The 19,289-nt window shown below is 37.6% G+C and overlaps 1 protein-coding gene across 1 annotated transcript; it reads right to left on the bottom strand.

The window, feature by feature from the left end:
• Window positions 1-10,443: 10,443 nt before the first annotated feature.
• LOC111139666 (olfactory receptor 2T29-like) lies at window positions 10,444-11,410 on the bottom strand. Its single transcript, XM_022491992.1, is given in 2 exon segments — window positions 10,444-11,283; window positions 11,285-11,410. Coding segments are annotated over 2 exon segments (966 nt in total).
• Window positions 11,411-19,289: the final 7,879 nt, after the last annotated feature.

Below are 19,289 nucleotides of genomic sequence, written 5' to 3'. Positions count from 1 at the left end.
TCTTCCTTTGCCTTTGGAGACATATCTTGAAAGAAGTTGCTGTGGCTGATATTGAAGAGATTACTGCCTATATTCTCCTCTAGGATTCTGATGGATTCCTGTCTGATGTTGAGGTCTTTTATCCATTTTGAGTTTATCTTTGTGTATGGTGTAAGAGAATGGTTGAGTTTCATTCTTCTACATATAGCTGTCCAGTTTTCCTAGCACCAGTCATTGAAGAGACTGTCTTTTTTCCACTGTATATTTTTTCCTGTTTTGTCAAATATTAACTGACCATAGAGTTGAGGGTCCATATCTGGGCTCTCTACTCTGTTCCACTGGTCTATGTGTCTGTTTTTATGGCAGTACCATGCTGTCTTGGTGATCACAGCTTGGTAGTAAAGCTTGAAATCAGGTAACGTGATGCCACCAGTTTTATTTTTGTTTTTCAACATTTCCTTAGCGATTCGGGGTCTCTTCTGGTTCCATTCAAATTTTGGGATTATTTGCTCCAGCTCTTTGAAGAATACCAGTGGAATTTTGATAGGAATGGCATTAAAAGTACAGATTTCTCTAAGCAGTATAGACATTTTAACAATATTTATTCTTCCGATCCAAGAGCATGGAATGGTCTTTCCATCTTTTTGTGTCTTCTTCAATTTCTTTCATGAGTGTTCTGTAGTTCTCCGAGTACAGATCCTTTACCTCTTTGGTTAGGTTTATTCCCAGGTATCTTATGATTCTTGGTGCTATAGTAAATGGAATGGATTCTCTAATTTCCCTTTCTGTATTTTCATTGTTAGTGTATAAGAAAGCCACTGATTTCTGTACATTGACTTTGTATCATGCCATGTTACTGAATTGCTGTATGAGTTCTAGGACTTTGGGGGTGGAGTCTTTTGGGTTTTTCATGTAAAGAGTCATGTCATCTGTGAAGAGAGAGAGTTTGACTTCTTCCTTGCCAATTTGGATACCTTTTATTTCTCTTGTTGTCTGATTGCTGTTGCTAGGACTTCTCATACTATGTTGAACAAGAGTGGTGAGAGTGGGCATCCTTGTCGTGTTCCTGATCTCAACGGGAAGGCTGTGAGCTTTTTCCCATTGAGGATGATATTTTCTGTGGGTGTTTCATAAATAGATTTGATGAATTTTAGGAATATTCTCTCTATCCCTATACTTTGAAGCGTTTTAATCAGGAATGGATGCTGGATTTTGTCAAATGCTTTTTCTGCATCAATTGAGAGGACCATGTGGCTCTTCTCTCTTCTCTTATTAATTTGTTCTATCACATTGATTGATTTGCGAATGTTGAACCATCCTTGTAGCCCAAGAATAAATCCCACCTGGTCCTGGTGGATAATCTTTTAATGTGCCGTTGGATCCTGTTTGCTAGGATCTTGTTGAAAATCTTAGCATCCATAATCATCAGTGATATTGGTCTGAAATTCTCCTTTTTGGTAGGGTCTTTGCCTGATTTGGAGATCAGGGTAATGTTGGCTTCATAAAAACAGTCTGGAAGTTTTCCTTCTGTTTCAATTTTTTTAAACAGCTTCAGGAGAATAGGTGTTATTTCTTTTTTGAAAGTTTGATAGAATTCCCCAGGGAATCTGTCAGGTCCTGGGCTCTTCTTTCTTGGGAGGTTTTTTATCACTGCTTCAATCTCGTTACTAGATATCGGTCTTTTCAGGTTGTCAATTTCTTCCTGGTTCAGTTTTGGGACTTTATAGTTTTCCAGGAAAGCATCCATTTCATCTAGGGTGCTTAGCTTATTGGCATATAACTGTTGATAATAACTTCTGATGATTGTTTCTACTTCCTTGATGTTAGTTGTGATCTCTCCCTTTTCATTCATGATTTTCAATTTCGGCTTTCTCTCTTTCTTTTGGATTTGTGTGGCCAATGGTTTATTGATTTTATTGATTCTTTCAAAAAACCAGCTTCTAGTTTCATTGATACGTTCTACTGTATCTCTGGTTTCTACCTCATTGATCTCTGCTCTAATCTTGATTATTTCCCTTCTTATGTGTGGAGCTGGGTTGATTTGTTGTTGATTCTCCAGTTCTTTAAGGTGTAGAGAAAGCTGGTGTATTCTGGATTTTTAATTTTTTTTTTTAGGGAGGCTTGGATGGCTATGTATTTCCCTCTTAGGACCGCCTTTGCTGTATCCCATAGGTTTTGGACCGAAGTGTCTTCATTCGCATTGGTTTCCATGAATTGGTTCAGTTCTTCTTTGATCTCCTGGTTGATCCAAGCACTCTTAAGCAAGGTGGTCTTTAGCTTCCAAGTGTTTGTGTTCCTTCCGAACTTTTCCTTGTGATTGAGCTCCAGTTTCAAAGCATTGTGGTCTGAGAATATGCAGGGAATAATCTCAGTCTTTTGGTATCGGTTGAGTCCTAATTTGTGACCCCGTATGTGGTCTATTCTGGGGAAGGTTCCACGTGCACTTGAGAAGAATAAGGATTCTGTTGTTTTAGGGTGGAATGTTCTGTATATATCTATGTGGTCCATCTGGTCCAATGTGTCATTCAATGCTCCTGTTTCTTTTGATTTTCTGCTTGGATGATCTGTCTTTTACTGAGATAGGTATGTTAAGATCTCCTACTATTAATGCATTCACATCAATATGGCTCTTTATCTTGATTAATAGTTTTCTTATGTAATTGTCTGCTCCCATATTGGAGGCATAGATATTTACAATTGTTAGTTTGTCTTCGTGGATAGTCCCTTTAAGAATTATGTAGCGTCCTTCGGTATCTCTGACTACAGTCTTTAGTTTAAAATCTTATTTATCTGATATGAGGATCACTACCCCGGCCTTCTTTTGAGGCCCATTGGCATGAAAGAGGCCCATTGGCATGAAAGATGCTTCTCCATCCCCTCACTTTCAGTCTGGGTGTATCTTTAGGTTCAAAATGGGTCTCTTGTAGACAACATATGGATGGGTCCTGTCGTTTTATCCAATCTGCAACCCTATGCTGTTTTATGGGCGCATTTAGGCCATTCACATTGAGAGTGATTATGGATACATACGTTTTTATTGACATCATGTTACCTTTGAGGTCTTTCTTTCTGTAGATTGTCTCTATATTTCTGTTCAATGATATTTTTAGGATTTTTTTCTCTTTTATAGAACCTCCTTTAATATTTCCTGCAGTGTCAGCTTGGTGGTTGCATAGTCTTTTAAGCCTTGCTGGTCTTGGAAACACTTTTTCTCTCCATCCATTTTGAATGTCAGTCATGCTGTATATTCTTGGCTGCATGTTCTTCTCATTTAATGCCCTGAATATATCTTGCCAGCCCTTTCTGGCTTGCCAAGTCTCTGTGGACAGGTCTGACATTATTCTGATGGGCTTTCCTCTGTACGTAAGGAACTTCTTAGTCGTAGCTGCTTTCAAGAGGGTCTGCCTACAATTATAATTCCTCATTCATACTATTAGGTGTCTTGAGGACTATCGAGAATCTATAAGCTTTGGGGGAAACTGTTCTGCCTCTAGTACATGAACGCCGTTTCCATTCACGAGATTGGAAAACTTTTCATGGACAACTTTTTCCACTATATCTTCTAGACTTCTTTCTTTCTTCTCCCCTTCAGGAATTCCAATAATTCTGACGTTGGAATGTTTCATGGCATCATTTATTTCCCTGATTCTGTTTTCGTGGCTTCTAAGCTATATGTTCCAGTCTTCGTCCTGATCCTTTCTCTCTATCTGTTTGTCCTCCAGGTCACTAATTCTATCTTCTGTCTCAGTTACCCTAGCTTTTAGAGAATTTAGATTGGATTGGAACTCATTGAGAGCATTGTGAACCTCATCCCTGGTGGCTTTCAGTTCTGCCCTATTCAATTCCGTTTGGTCATCCATGGCTTTCTCCAACCTAGCTATTGCCTGGATATCTGTTAGCCTGAATTCCCTTCCTGACATATTGTCTATGTCGATAGCTGTTAGCTCTGTTGCAGAAGGCCCATTCTCTGAATTTTTCTTCTGTTGGGACTTCCTTCTTCTAGTCATTTTGGTGAGAGATGACTGAACGGATTTAGCTGGATGTATTGACTGTGGTGCTGTCAAGTTGCACCCTGGGACGCTTCTGAGCAATCAGGATTCCCCACCCAAACGAGAGAAAAAAAAAAAAAAGAAAAATAAAAAAAGAGAGAGAGAGAGAGAAAGGGGAAAAAGGAAAGATAAAAGAGAAGGCTCAGCCAAAATGGGCCCCAAGGTAAGATTTATGAAGTAAACAAACAAAAACAGACAAACAAAAAGACTGACAAAAGTATATGACATGAGAAAAAAAAAATATATATATAAGCAAAAAAATGAAGAACCTCATCAAAAAGAACCCCAATTATAAGATTTATATACTATTGGGATAAACACAAATACACAGAAACACTGGAGGAAGAAAAAGATGGGAGGGTGGTTATAAATTCTCAGTGTGGGCAAGGAAGATTATTTTGATTCTTCCTGCATGTATCTTTATATCTTTGTTAAATGTCTCAACTTTCTGATGATAAAGGGGGATTAAAAATTTGTTTACCTATAGGGGTAGCATTTATTGGGGAAAGGGGGTTACCTTGAAGTTTAACTCTATATGAATATTTGAAAATAAAAATTAAAAAGTATAAACTATACTAAACTAAAATTTAAAAAAAAAACTAAACTAAACTAAAATTAAAAAAAATTAAAAATAGGAAATCAAAAGAAAAACACAGGTGTATGTATCAGAAATTTCAGGTTAGAAGGTTATTATGGAATTTGATGTACTGGACATCTCACTGTGATTATAAATAGGTTAAAAATTATGTATATAGAAAAAATTGAACCAGAATTGTGGGAAAGAGTTTAAAATAAAAGTTGTATCTATGAAGTAGTGGTGGTTGTTTTCTTGTCATCCTTTTTTTTTTTCTTTCCTCGTTGGTTTTCTGGGGGAGGGGACTGCCACGTGGGTTTTCAGTCAATGATGTTCCCTGATTTAAGTCCTCCCGCCCCCCTCAAGGAGGTCGGCTCTGAGGAAACTGGTTTTTCAGGCTTTTGTTCTCTGGAGGTTTTTATGTTTTTTTGTTTGTTTTTGTTTTTTTTGTTTTGTTTTGTTTTGTTTTTGTTTTTGTTTTTGTTTTTTTCTCTCGCCTTGACAGCTTTTGTTGGTTTTTGGAAGTTTAGAGGAAAGCAAATTGCATCCCAACCTCCCTCTCAGAGAGAAGTCTCAGTCTGCTCCCCTGTGGGTGCTGCAGAGCTGCTGGCAGAGCAGGTTCCGAGTTGCTGTCCCTGGAGATGCAGGATCTCCTGCTTGTACCCAAAACCATGACAGTGGTAGCTGTCTGGGCAGCTTCAGACTGCCAGAGAGTTTCCAAGCAGCGATTGCACAGTGAGATTTTTCCCGCTGGCCCTGGCTGGGAGTGCCTGGTCTTTTCGGGTCTGAGAGCACTGGTCTGGCACCTGGGCGCACCTCTCTCAGGGGATGGTGTGGGGCGTGTGCATCTCAGGCTCTGATAGCACAGTGGGGCATTCTACCGTCTGGCGAGGCTCCCAGTCCCTCACAGGATCCGGACCCCAGGCGTTCTCCGGCTCGCTGGCAGATCAGGGACCAAGACCTGGTTTCTCTGCCGCACTCTCTCTGGCTCAGCGCCAGGGGAGGCTGTCTTGGGTCTGGGGATTAAACCCCTGTCCCTAACCGCCCCAATTCCCACAATTTTCCCCCGGGATCCTTTGATCATTTTGAGTACTTTCAACCAGACTCCAAGTTAAAGCTGGTCCCCAGATGCAGGGCACTCTCGGATTGGGGTATTACTTTCCAATGGGTCACCTCTGTGGCTCCCTCACCCTTTTGTTTATCTTCCGATATCAGTCCGACGTTCCCACCCCACTTTACCTGCCCACTGGCATCTTCTGCCCCTGTAGAGGTCCAGACATGTATAATTCTGATCTCAGGCTGATTTCATGGGTGATCGGAGTTCTTTGGTAGGTAATCAGCTCACTTTAGGGTACAAGTTGAAAGGGTGCCTCCTCCTACTTCCCCGCCATTTTGTGTCCAATAATGTGATTCTTTAAAAACTGTTATAGAACAGTAAGAAAGCTAACACATTATTAATTTTTATTAAATATCACCTTATGCTTACAGAAGGACGGTTTATCCACTTCCAGACAAGACTCGCACATGATCAATAATAAGGTAGTAATTATGATAACAGCAGAAATATTCTCATACATTTCTTGCTGTACAGTTATTGGATTTCCACACAGACACTCTCACATACAGAGAAGTTAAGTTTATAAACTGTACAGCAGAATTGTTTACTATTCATTAGGTGGACATGGATTATGATAAAGGTCTTCATCATCATCGTTTTCACATTGAGTAGCCTGAAGAGGAGGAAATGGAGGAGGAAGGTGCATTGCTGTCTCAGGGGTGGTAGAAGTGGAAGAGGTGTAGGAGGTGGAAGGAGAGTAGGTAAGGCAGACACATACTCTTTAACTTTCTGGAAATACATCATAATTTTCTATCTTTTGACTTTTTGATTTTTCTAAAAATGATTCTATATTATGCTAATACTTCTTCCACCACTTACTTTAGTTTTAGTGCTTATATCATGGGCATGTCAACATCATAAAAGAAATAAAAAGCAGTTCTAAAAAAAACCAGAACAGTTCTACTGTAGTGTCTAGTGTCAATTTGTTTTCTGGTGTTGTTTCTTCTACATCTTCTTCCACATCATCTGACACTGATTTGGAAGCACTCATCTTCATCAAGTCAACATCTGTTAATTCTTCTGATGTAGTTTCTTATAGTTTTTGAAATTTTCCAAGGTCCATATCTTCAAATGCTTCAGACTCCCCCACCATTTTTGCCATATCCACAATCTCATTCATATTTTCCTTGATTGGCTCTGTTATAAATCCTGTAAAGTCATCCATAACATCTGAACCCAGTTTTCTCCAACAGGAATTCGTTTCCGGCTTGATGCCTTTTATGGCTTTTTGTATAACAACGATGCCATCTTCAATAATCCTTCCAGACTTTCATGACGTTTTCTTTATTTGGATTCCTTTAAATAGCATTGACAATCATTTTCATAGAATTGTGTGTAATGAGCCTTAAAGGTTCTTATGATCCTTTGTCTACAGGTTGAATTAGAGATGTTGTGTTTGGGGTCAAGTAGTCTACTTAAATTAAATGCCTTTGCTGTTGAACTCATGAGGTTCTGGGTGACAAGGGCTGTATCATACCAAGAAACTTTAAAAATTCACCCCTTACTGGAAAAGTACTTCAAGGGGGAAATCATAGATGGAGCACACCTTGAGACGGTGTTCTTATTACCCAGGCTTAATTGTTTATACAACAAAAAGACTGGCAGTTCATGTTTATTTTTTTTTTTCTATGAAGCCAGCATTACCCTGATCCCCAAACCTGGCAAAGACCTCATCACAACGGAGAACTTCACACCAACATCCCTAATGAATACGGATTCCAAGATTCTCAACAAGATCCTAGCTGATAGGATCCTATAGTACCTTAAAAAGATTATCCACCATGACCAGGTGGGATTTATCCCTGGGTTGCAAGGGTGATTCAACATTCACCAATCAATCGATGTGATAGAAGATATCAAAAAGAGAAGAGAGAAAAACCACATGGTCCTCTCAATTGATGCAGAAAAAGCATTTGACAAAATAGAGCATCCTTTCCTGATTAAAACTCTTCAAAATATAGGAATAGAAGGAACATTCCTCAAAAATCTATCTATTGGGCACCTGGGTGGCTCGGTGGGTTAAAGCCTCTGCCTTCGGCTCAGGTCCTGATCCCAGGGTCCTGTGATCGAGCCCCACATCGGGCTCTCTGCTCAGCAGGGAGCCTGCTTCCTCCTCTCTCTCTCTGCCTACCTCTATGCCTACTTGTGATTTGTCAAATAAATAAATAAAATCTTAAAAAAATCTATCTATGAAAAACCCATAGTGAATATCATTCTCAATGGGGAAATGCTGACCACGTTCCCTTTGAGATCAGGAACACAACAAGGATGCCCGCTCTCACCACTCTTGTTCAACATAGTAGTAGAAATCCTAGCAACAGCAATCAGACAACAAAAAGAAATAAAAGGTATTCCAATTGGCAATGAAGAAGTCAAATTCTTTCTCTTTGCAGATGACATAATACTTTATATGGAAAACCCAAAGGACTCCACCCCCCATTTACTAGAGCTCATATAGCAATTGAGTAATGTGGCAGGATACAAAATCAATGCACAGAAATCAGTTCCTTTCTTATACACTAACAATGAATATATAGAAAGGGAAATTAGAGAATTGATTATATTTACTATAGCACCAAGAACCATAAGATACCTGGGAATAAACCAGTACCCAAGGAATGATCTGTACCCAAGGAACTACAGAGTACTCATGAAAGAAATTGAAGAAGAAACAAAAAGTTGACAAAAGATGGAACAGCATTCCATGCTCTTGGATCAGAAGAACAAACATTGTTAAAAGGTCTATACTTCAAGAACAATCTATACTTTCAATGCCATTATGATCAAAATTCCAGTAGCATTTATTAAACTGCTGAGGTAATTTAATCCTAAAATTGCATGGAACCAGAGAAGACCCCGAATTGCCAAGGAAATGTTGAAAAATAAAAACAAGTTAGGAGCATCACATTGCCTGATTTCACGCTTTACTACACAACTCTGATCACCAAGACAGCAGAGTACTGGCACAAAACCAAACACATAGAACAATGGAACACAGTAGAGAGTCCAGATATGGACCCACAACACTATGGTCAAATAATCATTGACAAAGCAGGAAAAATATCCAGTAGAAAAAAGACAGTCCTTCAATAAATTGTGCTTGGAAAATTAGACAGGTAGGTATAGAAGTTTGAAACTCAACCATTCTCTTACACTGTACACAAAGATAAACTCAAAATGTATGAAAGACCTCAATGTTATGCAGGAATCTATCAAAATCCTAGAGGAAAACATAGGTAGTAACCTTTTCGACATTGGCCATAGCAACGTTTTTCAAGATACGTCTCCAAAGGCAAAGGACACAAAAGTGAAAATGGACTTTTGGGACTTCATCAAGATCAAAAGCTTCTGCACAGCAATGGAAACAGTCAACAAAACAAAGAGGCAACCCACGGAATGGGAGAAGATATTTGCAAATAACACTACAAAGGGCTGATATCCAAGATCTATAAAGAACTCCTCAAACTCTACACACACAAAACAGAGAATTATGTTAAAAAATGGGCAGAAGACATGAACAGATAATTCTCCACAGGAGATGTACCAATGGCTAACAGACACATGAAAAAAAAAAATGTTCATCATCACTAGCCATCAGGGAAATTGAAAACAAAACCACATTGAGATACCACTTTTCACCAGGTAGAATGGCCAAAATCCACAGGACGGGAAACAACATGTATTGGACAATATGTGGAGAAAGCGGAATGCTTTTACACTGTTGGTGGGAATGCAAGTTGGTGCAGCCACTTTGGAAAACAGTGTGGTGAATCCTTAAGAAAATAAAAATAGAGCTACCATATGACCCAGACTTTGCACTACTGAGTATTTATCACAAAGATACCAATGTAGTGTAGAGGAGGGCCTTCTGTACCCTAGTGTTCACAGCAACAATGGCCATAATCACCAAACTGTGGATAGAGCTGAGATGCCCTTCAACAGACAAATGGAAAAGAAGATATGGTCCTTATATACAATGGACTATTATGCCTCCATCAGAAGGGATGAATACCTAACTTTTGTATCAACATCGACGGGACTGGAGGAGATTATGCTGAGTGAAATAAGTCAAGCAGTTAAAGTCAATTATATGTTTTCACTTACTTATGGAGCATAAGGAATGACATGGAGGACATTAGGAGAAGGGAAGGAAAAGTGAATTGGAACAAATCAGAGGGGAGACAAACCATGATAGACTGTGGACTCTGTGAAACAAACTGAGGGTTTTGGAAAAGAGTGGGGTGGGAGGAAGGATGAGCCTGGTGGCGGATATTTGGAGGGCATGTATTGCATGGAGCATGAGGTGTGGTGCATAAACAATGGATCTTGGAAAGCTGAAAATATAAAGTAAAATTTAAAAAATAAAATAAAATGCTAAATATGAAAATGCTTAATATAAAAAATAAAGACAATGCATCTCATAACGTTTATTGTCCTATATTCTCATAATGTATTTTCTAAATGTATTAATAGTCTCCTACAAAAATAAGTTTGTAATTATCAATGTCAGTAAAGTAATGCCAGTATAATACAGTTAAATTCATTTAGAATGGAAAAATAGAATGTAATCAAAGAGCTTTGTAATACACCAAAGCCATTCCCAAATGAGTTATGCAAATGATACAAAGCATTATGAGATGAAAATCTATGGAATAACATTGGCATAAGATTCTGAAGTTATAATATTTGGAGAGAAAGAATAAAAGCATTAATATAAAAATTTCCTATTTTATATTTTCTTCAAAGGCAGGTCCCACATTAAACATTTTCTTCAGAGATCCTATGACATCCTTATTCCTGAGACTATAGATTAAAGGGTTTAACACAGGAGTGAGGATGGTATAAAAAACAGATACAACCATGTCCTTCTCAGGAGTGTGATAGGAGTTGGGGAGTATATAGGTGTAGACAGCAGCCCCATAGAAGAGGATGACCACAGTCATATGGGAAGAACAAGTGGTAAATGCCTTCTTCCAGCCCTCTGCTGAGTTCATCCTGTGAATGGTAAGGAGGATGAAAAAATAGGAGCTTGAAATGACTGTCACAGGAATGAGGAGCATGAGGACACAGCACAGATACATGACTATCTCATAGAGAGAAGTGTCTGAGCAGGAGAGCTTCATTACAGCAGGGACTTCACAGAAGAAATGATGGATCTCCCAGGATCTGCAGAAAGGGAAAGTCATAGCGATGGGTGTGAGCATGAATCCATCCACAGATCCCAGAAACCAGCAGCCAGATGCAAGGAGAAAGCATACTTTATGGCTCATGAGGACAGGGTAATGAAGTGGGTAACAAATGGCCACATAGCAATCATAAGCCATGACAGCTAGAAAGAAAAATTCTGAACCTGCTAGTGTTACATAGAGGAACATTTGCATTCCACACGCAGAGGCTGAGATCTTATTTATACCCATGACCTGGTCGATGAGCATCTTAGGCACAGTGACAGAAATATACATTACATCCATGAGAGACAACTGGCTGATGAAAAAGTACATGGGGCTGCTGTGGAGGTGGGCATCAAAATGTATCAGAAGAATTAGGACACCATTTCCAGTTAAAAGCCATCAAGAACACTACAAAAATGACCACACACAGGAGAGCTGGGTGATTTGATTGACTGAAGATTCCCACCAGAATGAAATCAGACTGTCCAGTGTAACTGGACACCCGGTTCATGTTTTTCATAAGTTTCACTTATACCACTGAGAAGAGTTTTGGGATTAATGGTCATCCATGGGAGTCTTCCACCTGAAATGAATAAATATATATTTACTGGCTGTGTATGTGAGTATGTGTTTGTTCATGCCAACCTCATTGTGTTATCAGAGAAAGTTTTATGGTGTACAGAAATGAGATGATTAATTACTTAAAATTTAGCATTTAGTAGAAAATAAGGCATTAGGAACTGTGGGTAAAAATATTTGGCAACTTAAACTAAATATGTTACAGTTCAGGTGATATGGTAGCCTAATGATTGATATTGACATCTATTAACATATACTGAGCATTTGCAGAGATAATAACTTAAACACAAAAAGTGAATTATTGAAAGAAAAGGTAAATAAAACTTCGTTTTTAGAAATTTTGTTATACAAATCTAATTTATCTCTCTACTTTTAGAACCCAAATGGAATCTTACAAAATTCTAGAGTGTGTATATTATGTTAAAAGGAATTTAAAAAGTAACAAATGCAAATATGGGGAAATCCTATACCGAATTTTTAATTCTGCCCCCCCCCATAGAATAGGGCTACTCAGTGGGGCTATACTGGGTGGAGTGAGCCATACATTCCTAGGAGCAAGCCAGGATCCTTACACATGACTGACCATTTAGAGACCTGAGTGGCATGGGGCAGGGATCTCAGAGTCTCATCTAACCACAGTTATAAATCTAGATTTTCCTCTATCCACTATTCCGTTGTCCACTCTATGTAAAAACAGTATAAAATAATAATTTTTACATCAGGTGTGGTTAGGATTAAGTAAGATAAAATAATCAAAGTCCCTAGGACATTACCAGTTACAGAAGAATAAGCACACATACTGTTTATTTAAAGAGTTAACACCTACAATATTCTATTTGCAGAATCTATGTAAGAAATGGCGATTTTTTACACAGATTGTTTTATTATGTGGAACACCTCAGTTTTCCACTTTCAGCATCTGTCCATACATTTAAGCATTTGAATTTTATAATTTCTATAGTTCCAAACACTTGTATATATACATATATATGCATATACTAATTTTACATGAATATATATAATTTAAGTAAATGTAAAATGTATATATAAATAAAATATAAACACAAATATAAATATTTATTATTTTAACCCTGATTCAGATCTCTGTGTAGAATTTCATCTTGTTTCTGTCTAATACACAACTCTCCAAATTGAAATTAATCTCTTAATAAATTTGAGTGTGAAGGGAAAACTTGGATTTAGATGGTCATGGCTATTTAGAAGGCAAAGCTTTAGTTATTTACCCAAATATCACCTGCTTCATGGAGATAGTAATTAATTTGTCATGGAAACGAATATATGTAGAGAAAAACTGCACACCTCTGGGATGTCTTGACTGAAATTCATTGTTAAATCCTCTATCTTGCTGCTGATAGTCTAAGTCTCTGTTAGACTCTGAAGAAAAATCAAAGTGAAATTAAATTAAGGAGGTAAGAGTTACCTACTCTGGGACAAATGTTATACAATGTGATTTAAAGTACAATTTAAAAATAGATACAAAATAAATAAAGATTGATAAATACAAAATGGATGGGACTGGAGGAGATTATGTTGAGTGAAATTACTCAAGAAGAGAAAGTCAATTATCATATGGTTTTACTTACTTGTGGAACATAAGGAATAGCATGGAAGACATTGGGAGAAGGGAGGGGAAAATGAAGGGAGGGAAATAGGAGGTAGAGACAAACCATGAGAGTCTGTGTACTCTGAGAAACAAACTGAGAGTTTTGGAAGGGAGAGACTGGGGGTTGGGTTGGCCTAGTGGTGGATATTGAGGAGGGCACATATTGCATGGACCACTGGGTGTTACATGTAAGCAATGAATCTTGGAACACTACTTCAAAAACTAATGATGTCCTGTATGGTAACTAACATAACATAATAAAAAAGGAAGAAGAAAAAAATCAAATACAAAATATCTATGGCCATTATGTAAACAATTACTAATAGCTTCTTCCACATTTCCTTTATGGAGATTAACCTTTGTAACTTTTTAAAATTTCTGACATATTAAATGTTACATTTGAAGAGCCCTTTCAGGGATCTGCACAGTGACTAAGATATTGAGGAATTTGAAACTGCTTGCTGAGTGAATAGAGAAAGATGAGGGTGCATGGGGGTGCTGGGATAATCACTGATGCATTTTGATAAATAGGAATGACTGTGATCAAGCCACATTGAACAGCCCAACTAAGACACCTGAGAGACAAGGTGATACTATCAGTATCATATGGGGCAACTAGCCTCCATATTTATGCTTATGTTTCTTTATCCAATTGCTTGAGATTAATATAAACAGCTTTGTGCATCATTAATAGTGATGGTAGAATAATATTGAATCTGTTTTGAACCATCAAGGCAAATATTTAATGCGGCACTCTATTTAATCTTCTCCAAGAGTCAATGGCATATGTATTTTCTCCTTTCACACATTAAAGAAATTTGAGTTCTTGTGGTAAGTGCCTAATATCACAATGTAATCTGCGGGAGAATTCTACCTCAGCAGGAGTAGGACCAATGTTCTCTAATTCTGCCTTATATTAGTTGGGGACATAGTCCTCTCTCCACAGTTTACAATTTAAATTTTAGGTCACACATTTTAAGTTTAAACAAAGAAACATAAATATGATTAAGACACTTATTTCAGAGTTTTAGCTACTCAAAATAACCCTCCTCAAGTTAAATATAATATCTTTTCCTCCGCAAAATCTCAGCCTCACAAATACAAATACATTATCCAATAATATAGAAATAATATTCATTATTTTATTCTATCAGTAATTGGAAACTGAGAATCAATTTCTAAATGTGTAAAAGCAAATATGAATTATATAAAGAGTTTCAAATGGAATAGTGCATTTCCTTTTCTCAATAAAAATAGATGACAGGCAAAATAGTTGCAGAAATAGTGTCATGAACTAATAGATTTGTCAGAAGCAGATCAGGTCAAGAAAAATAATTACCTTTTTGCTCCTCCACTTTTATCTACTTGTCTGGTTGAATCCACCATCAGATGATACTGGAAGGTTCATCCAGATGGGTAAATGAAGTGTGGCCACATAAAGTTTATATAAGAGAAGCAGAAAAATGGCATCATTCCTGGTTTTAAGATGTCTCTTAGAGGAGAAGATAAGGTGTGTCTTTTGATAAATCCCCTTGAGATTTTAAGAAGCGTGTGGTTAAAACAGCTAAAAGAAAAAAAAATCTAATCAATATTTTAGCTGCACTATTCTGGCTTTCTCTTCATTACTTTTAAATAATCTCCTTTTATCATTAAATGTAATATGCATAAAAATCTATTTAAAAGATTTTATCCATTTATTTTAGAGATAGAGCACAGAGGGGGAGTGCAAGGAAGAAGCAGACTCCCCATTGAGCAGAGAGCCCAATGCAGCGCTTGATCCCAGGACCCTTAGATCATGACCTGAGCTGAAGACAGACACCTAATCAACTGAGCCACCCAGGTGCCCCAATACGCTTCAAAATCTTAACCAATATTTAAAATAATCTCAATTCTCACTATTGTTAATTATTTTCTGTGAAATATATTAATTTTTGTAGGCTTTTTGTTTTATGAAATGTATATTTATATGTGTAATATGTATGTATGTCTATATGACATATATATAGTATTTTATGTTTTATGTTTATATCACATATATTTTATGTTTATATGTTTTATGTTTATATCACATATATATGTGATATATATGACATATATATAATCCTTTAAAAGTTTGTGAAATATTTTTCTTTTATCTTTTCATCTTTCACAGATGTAGAATCTGACTCTGTGAGATCAATTACTGTTGTGGAGATTAAAATTGAGGTTGCTTTCCCTCACATCTTTTTCTCCAACACTCTTCATGAGTTTATTGATTATGCTTTTTTCTATCACTAACTTACAACTTATGCTACCATAACATGCATTTAATTGTCAGAGCACCAGTAGGAAGAGAGACAGAGGGAGAGGGAGAAGCAAGCTCCCTCCTGAGGAGAGAGCCTGATGTGGGCCTCAATCCCAGGACCCTGAGATCATGATCTGAGACAAAGGCAGATGCTTAACTGACTGAGCTGGCCAGGCACCACAAGGGTTGCTTTATTTTTAACTTTTTGTGGCACCTCCCATACTGTTTTCCAGAGTGACTGCCCCACTTTGCATTCCTCCCACAGTACAAGAGGGATCCCCTTTCTCCATATTCTTACCAACAGCTGTTATTTCTTGTGTTGTTAATTTTCGTCATTCTGACAGGTGTGAAGTGGTATCTCATTGTGGTTTTGATTTGTATTTCCCTAGTAATGTGTGATATTTGCCTCTCTTCTTGTGTCTGATAGTTATCTTTCTGTCTTCATTGGAAAAATGTTTATTCATGTCTTATGCCCATTTTTTAAAAAATTCAATTAGCCTTCTGCTCATTTCTTAACTGGGTTATTTGCTTTCTGGGTATTGAGTTTCATAAGGTCTTTATAGATTTTGGATATTAACCCTTTATTAGATATGTCCTTTGCAGATATTTCCTCCATTCTGTAGTATGGTTTTTTTTTTTTTTTAGAATTGTTGATTGTTTCCTTTATTGTGCAGAAGATGTTTATCTTGATGAAGTACCAATATTTCATTTTTATTTCTTTTCCCCTTGCCTCTTTCTAAGACATTGCTGTTGCTGAGGCAAAAGCAGTTGCTCTGCCTGTGTTCTCCTCCAGTATTTTTATGGTTTCCTGTCTCACATTTAAGTCTTTCATCCATTTTGAATTTGTTTTTGTGGATGGTGTAAGAAAGTGGTTCTGTTTCATTCTTCTGCATGTGACTGTCCAGTTTTCCCAAAACCATTTGTTGAAAAGACTGTCTTTTTTCATTGGATATTCCTTCCTGCTTTGTCAAAGATTGGTTGAACATAGAGTTGAGAGTTCATTTCTGGAGTCTTCTTTCTGTTCCATTGATCTTTGTGTTGCTTTTGTGCCAGTGCCAAGCTGTCTTGATGACTACATCTTTGTAGTATAGCTTGAAGTCTAGAATTGTGATGTCTCCAGTTTTGCTTTTCTTTTCCATGATTGCTTTGGCTATTTGGGGACTTCTATGGTTCAATCAAAATTTTAGGATTGCTTGTTCTAGCTCTGTGGAAGATACTGGTGGTATTTTGATATGGGTTTTATGAAATGTGTAGATTGCTTTGGGTAGTATAGACATTTTGACAATGCTTCTTCTTCCATTCCATGAGCATGTAATGTTTTTCCATTTCTTTTTTTTTTTTTTACTTTTATTTTAGTTTATTTTTTTTTATTTTCAGCATAACAGTATTCCTTTTTTTTGCACCACACCCAGTACTCCATGTGATCCATGCCCTCTCTAATACCCACCAACTGGTTCCCCCAATCTCCCAAGCCCCGCCACTTCAAAACCCTCAGATTGTTTTTCAGAGTCCATAGTGTCTCATGGTTCACCTCCCCTTCCAATTTCCCCCAACTCCCTTCTCCTCTCTAACTCCCCTTGTCCTCCATGCTATTTGTTATGCTCCACAAATAAGTGAAACCATATGATAATTGACTCTCTCTGCTTGACTTATTTCACTCAGCATAATCTCTTCCAGTCCCGTCCATGTTGCTACAAAAGTTGGGTATTCATCCTTTCTGATGGAGGCATAATACTCCATAGTGTATATGGACCACATCTTCCTTATCCATTCATCCATTGAAGGGCATCTTGGTTCTTCTCAAGCTGTTCCAAAAAATAAAAATGGAAGGAAGAATTCCATACTCATTCTAGAAGGCCAGCATCACCTTGATTCCACTCTACTAAAAAGCGACCGTGGCCATTGCTGCTATAAACATTGGGGTACAGATGGCCCTCCTTTCACTACATCTGTATCTTTGGGGTAAATACCCAGTAGTGCAATGGCAGGGTCATAGGGAAGCTCTAATTTAATTTCTTGAGGACACTCCACACTGTTCTCCCAAGTGGCTGCACCAACTTGCATTCCCACAAACAGTGTAAGAGGGCTCCCCTTTCTCCACATCCCCTCCAACACATGTTGTTTCCTGTCTTGCTAATTTTGGCCATTCTAAGTGGTGTAAGGTGGTATCTCAATGTGGTCTTAATTTGAATCTCCCTGATGGCTAGTGATGATGAACATTTTTTCATGTGTCTGATAGCCATTTGTAGGTCTTCATTGGAGAAGTGTCTGTTCATGTCTTCTGCCCATTTTTTGATATGATTATCTGTTTTGTGTGTGTTGAGTTTGAGGCGTTCTGTATAGGTCCTGGATATTAACCTTTTGTCTGTATTGTCATTTGCAAATATCTTCCCCATTCCGGGGGTTGCCTCTTTGCTTTGTTGACTGTTTCCTTTGCTGTGCAGAAGCTTTTGATTTTGATAAAGTCCCAAAAGTTTATTTTCGCTTTTGTTTCCTTTGCTTTTGGAGACATATCTTGAAAAAGTTGCTGTGGCTAATATTGAAGAGATTACTGCCTATGTTCTCCTCTAGGATTCTGATGGATTCCTGTCTCATGTTGAAGTCTTTTATCCATTTTGCGTTTATCTTTGTGTCCGGTAGAAGAGAATGGTCAAGTTTCATTCTTCTACATATAGCTGTCCAGTTTTCCCAGCACCATTTATTGAAGAGACTGTCTTTTTTCCACTCGATATTTTTTCCTGTTTTGTCGAAGATTAACTGACCATAGAGTTGAGGGTCCATATCTGGGCTCTCTACTCTGTTACACTGGTCTATGTGTCTGTTTTTATGGCTGTACCATGCTGTCTTGGTGATCACAGCTTTGTAGTCAAGCTTGAAATCAGGTAACACGATGCCCCCAGTTTTATTTTTGTTTTTCAACATTTCCTTAGCGATTCGGGGTCTCTTCTGATTCCATACAAATTTTTGGATTCTTTGATCCAGCTCTTTGAAAAATACCAGTGGAATTTTGATCAGAATGCCATTGAAAGTATAGCTTGCTCTAGGCAGTATAGACATTTTAACAATGTTTATTCTTCCGATCCAAGAGCATGGAATGGTCTTCCATCTTTTCGTGTCTTCTTCAATTTCTTTCATGAGTGTTCTGTAGTTCCTTGAGTACAGATCCCTTACCTCTTTGGTTAGGTTGATTCCCAGGTATCTTATGGTTCTTGGTGCTATAGTAAATGGAATGGATTCTCTAGTTTCCCTTTCTGTATTTTCATTGTTAGTGTATAAGAAAGCCACTGATTTCTGTACATTGACTTTGTATCCTGCCACGTTCCTGAATTGCTGAATGAGTTATAGTAGTTTGGGAGTGGAATCATGTCATATAAATCATGTCATATAAAGAATCATGTCATCTGCGAAGAGAGAGAGTTTGACTTCTTCATTGCCAATTTGGATACCTTTTATTTCTCTTTGTTGTCTGATTGCTGTTGCTAGGTCTTCTAATACTATGTTGAACAAGAGTGGTGAGAGTGGGCATCCTTGTCATGTTCCTGATCTCAATGGGAAGGCTGCAAGCTTTTTCCCATTGAGGATATTTGCTTTTGTTCCAGTACTTTTTAAAAAGTCAGTGGAATTTTGATTTGGATGGATGGATCTGGAAAGTATTGATTGCTCTGGGCTCTATAGATGTTTTAACAATGTTTATTCTTCCAATCCATGATCATAGAATGCTTTTCCATCTTTTTGGGTCTTTTTCAATTTCTTTCATAAGTGTTCTGTAGTTCCTCAAGTATAAATCCTTTACCTCTTTCATTACATTTATTCCCAGGAATCTTATGGTCCTTGGTGTTATAGTAAATGGAATTGATTCTCTAATTTCCCTTTATATATCTTCATTGTTAGTGTATAAGAAACCAACAGATT

This window comes from Enhydra lutris, unplaced genomic scaffold (assembly GCF_002288905.1).
Source record: "Enhydra lutris kenyoni isolate GAN:26980312 unplaced genomic scaffold, ASM228890v2 scaffoldscaffold112, whole genome shotgun sequence".
Lineage (NCBI taxonomy): Eukaryota > Metazoa > Chordata > Mammalia > Carnivora > Mustelidae > Enhydra > Enhydra lutris.
Note: the sequence above shows the minus strand (reverse complement) of the source record. Positions and strands in the feature narration are given on the sequence as shown.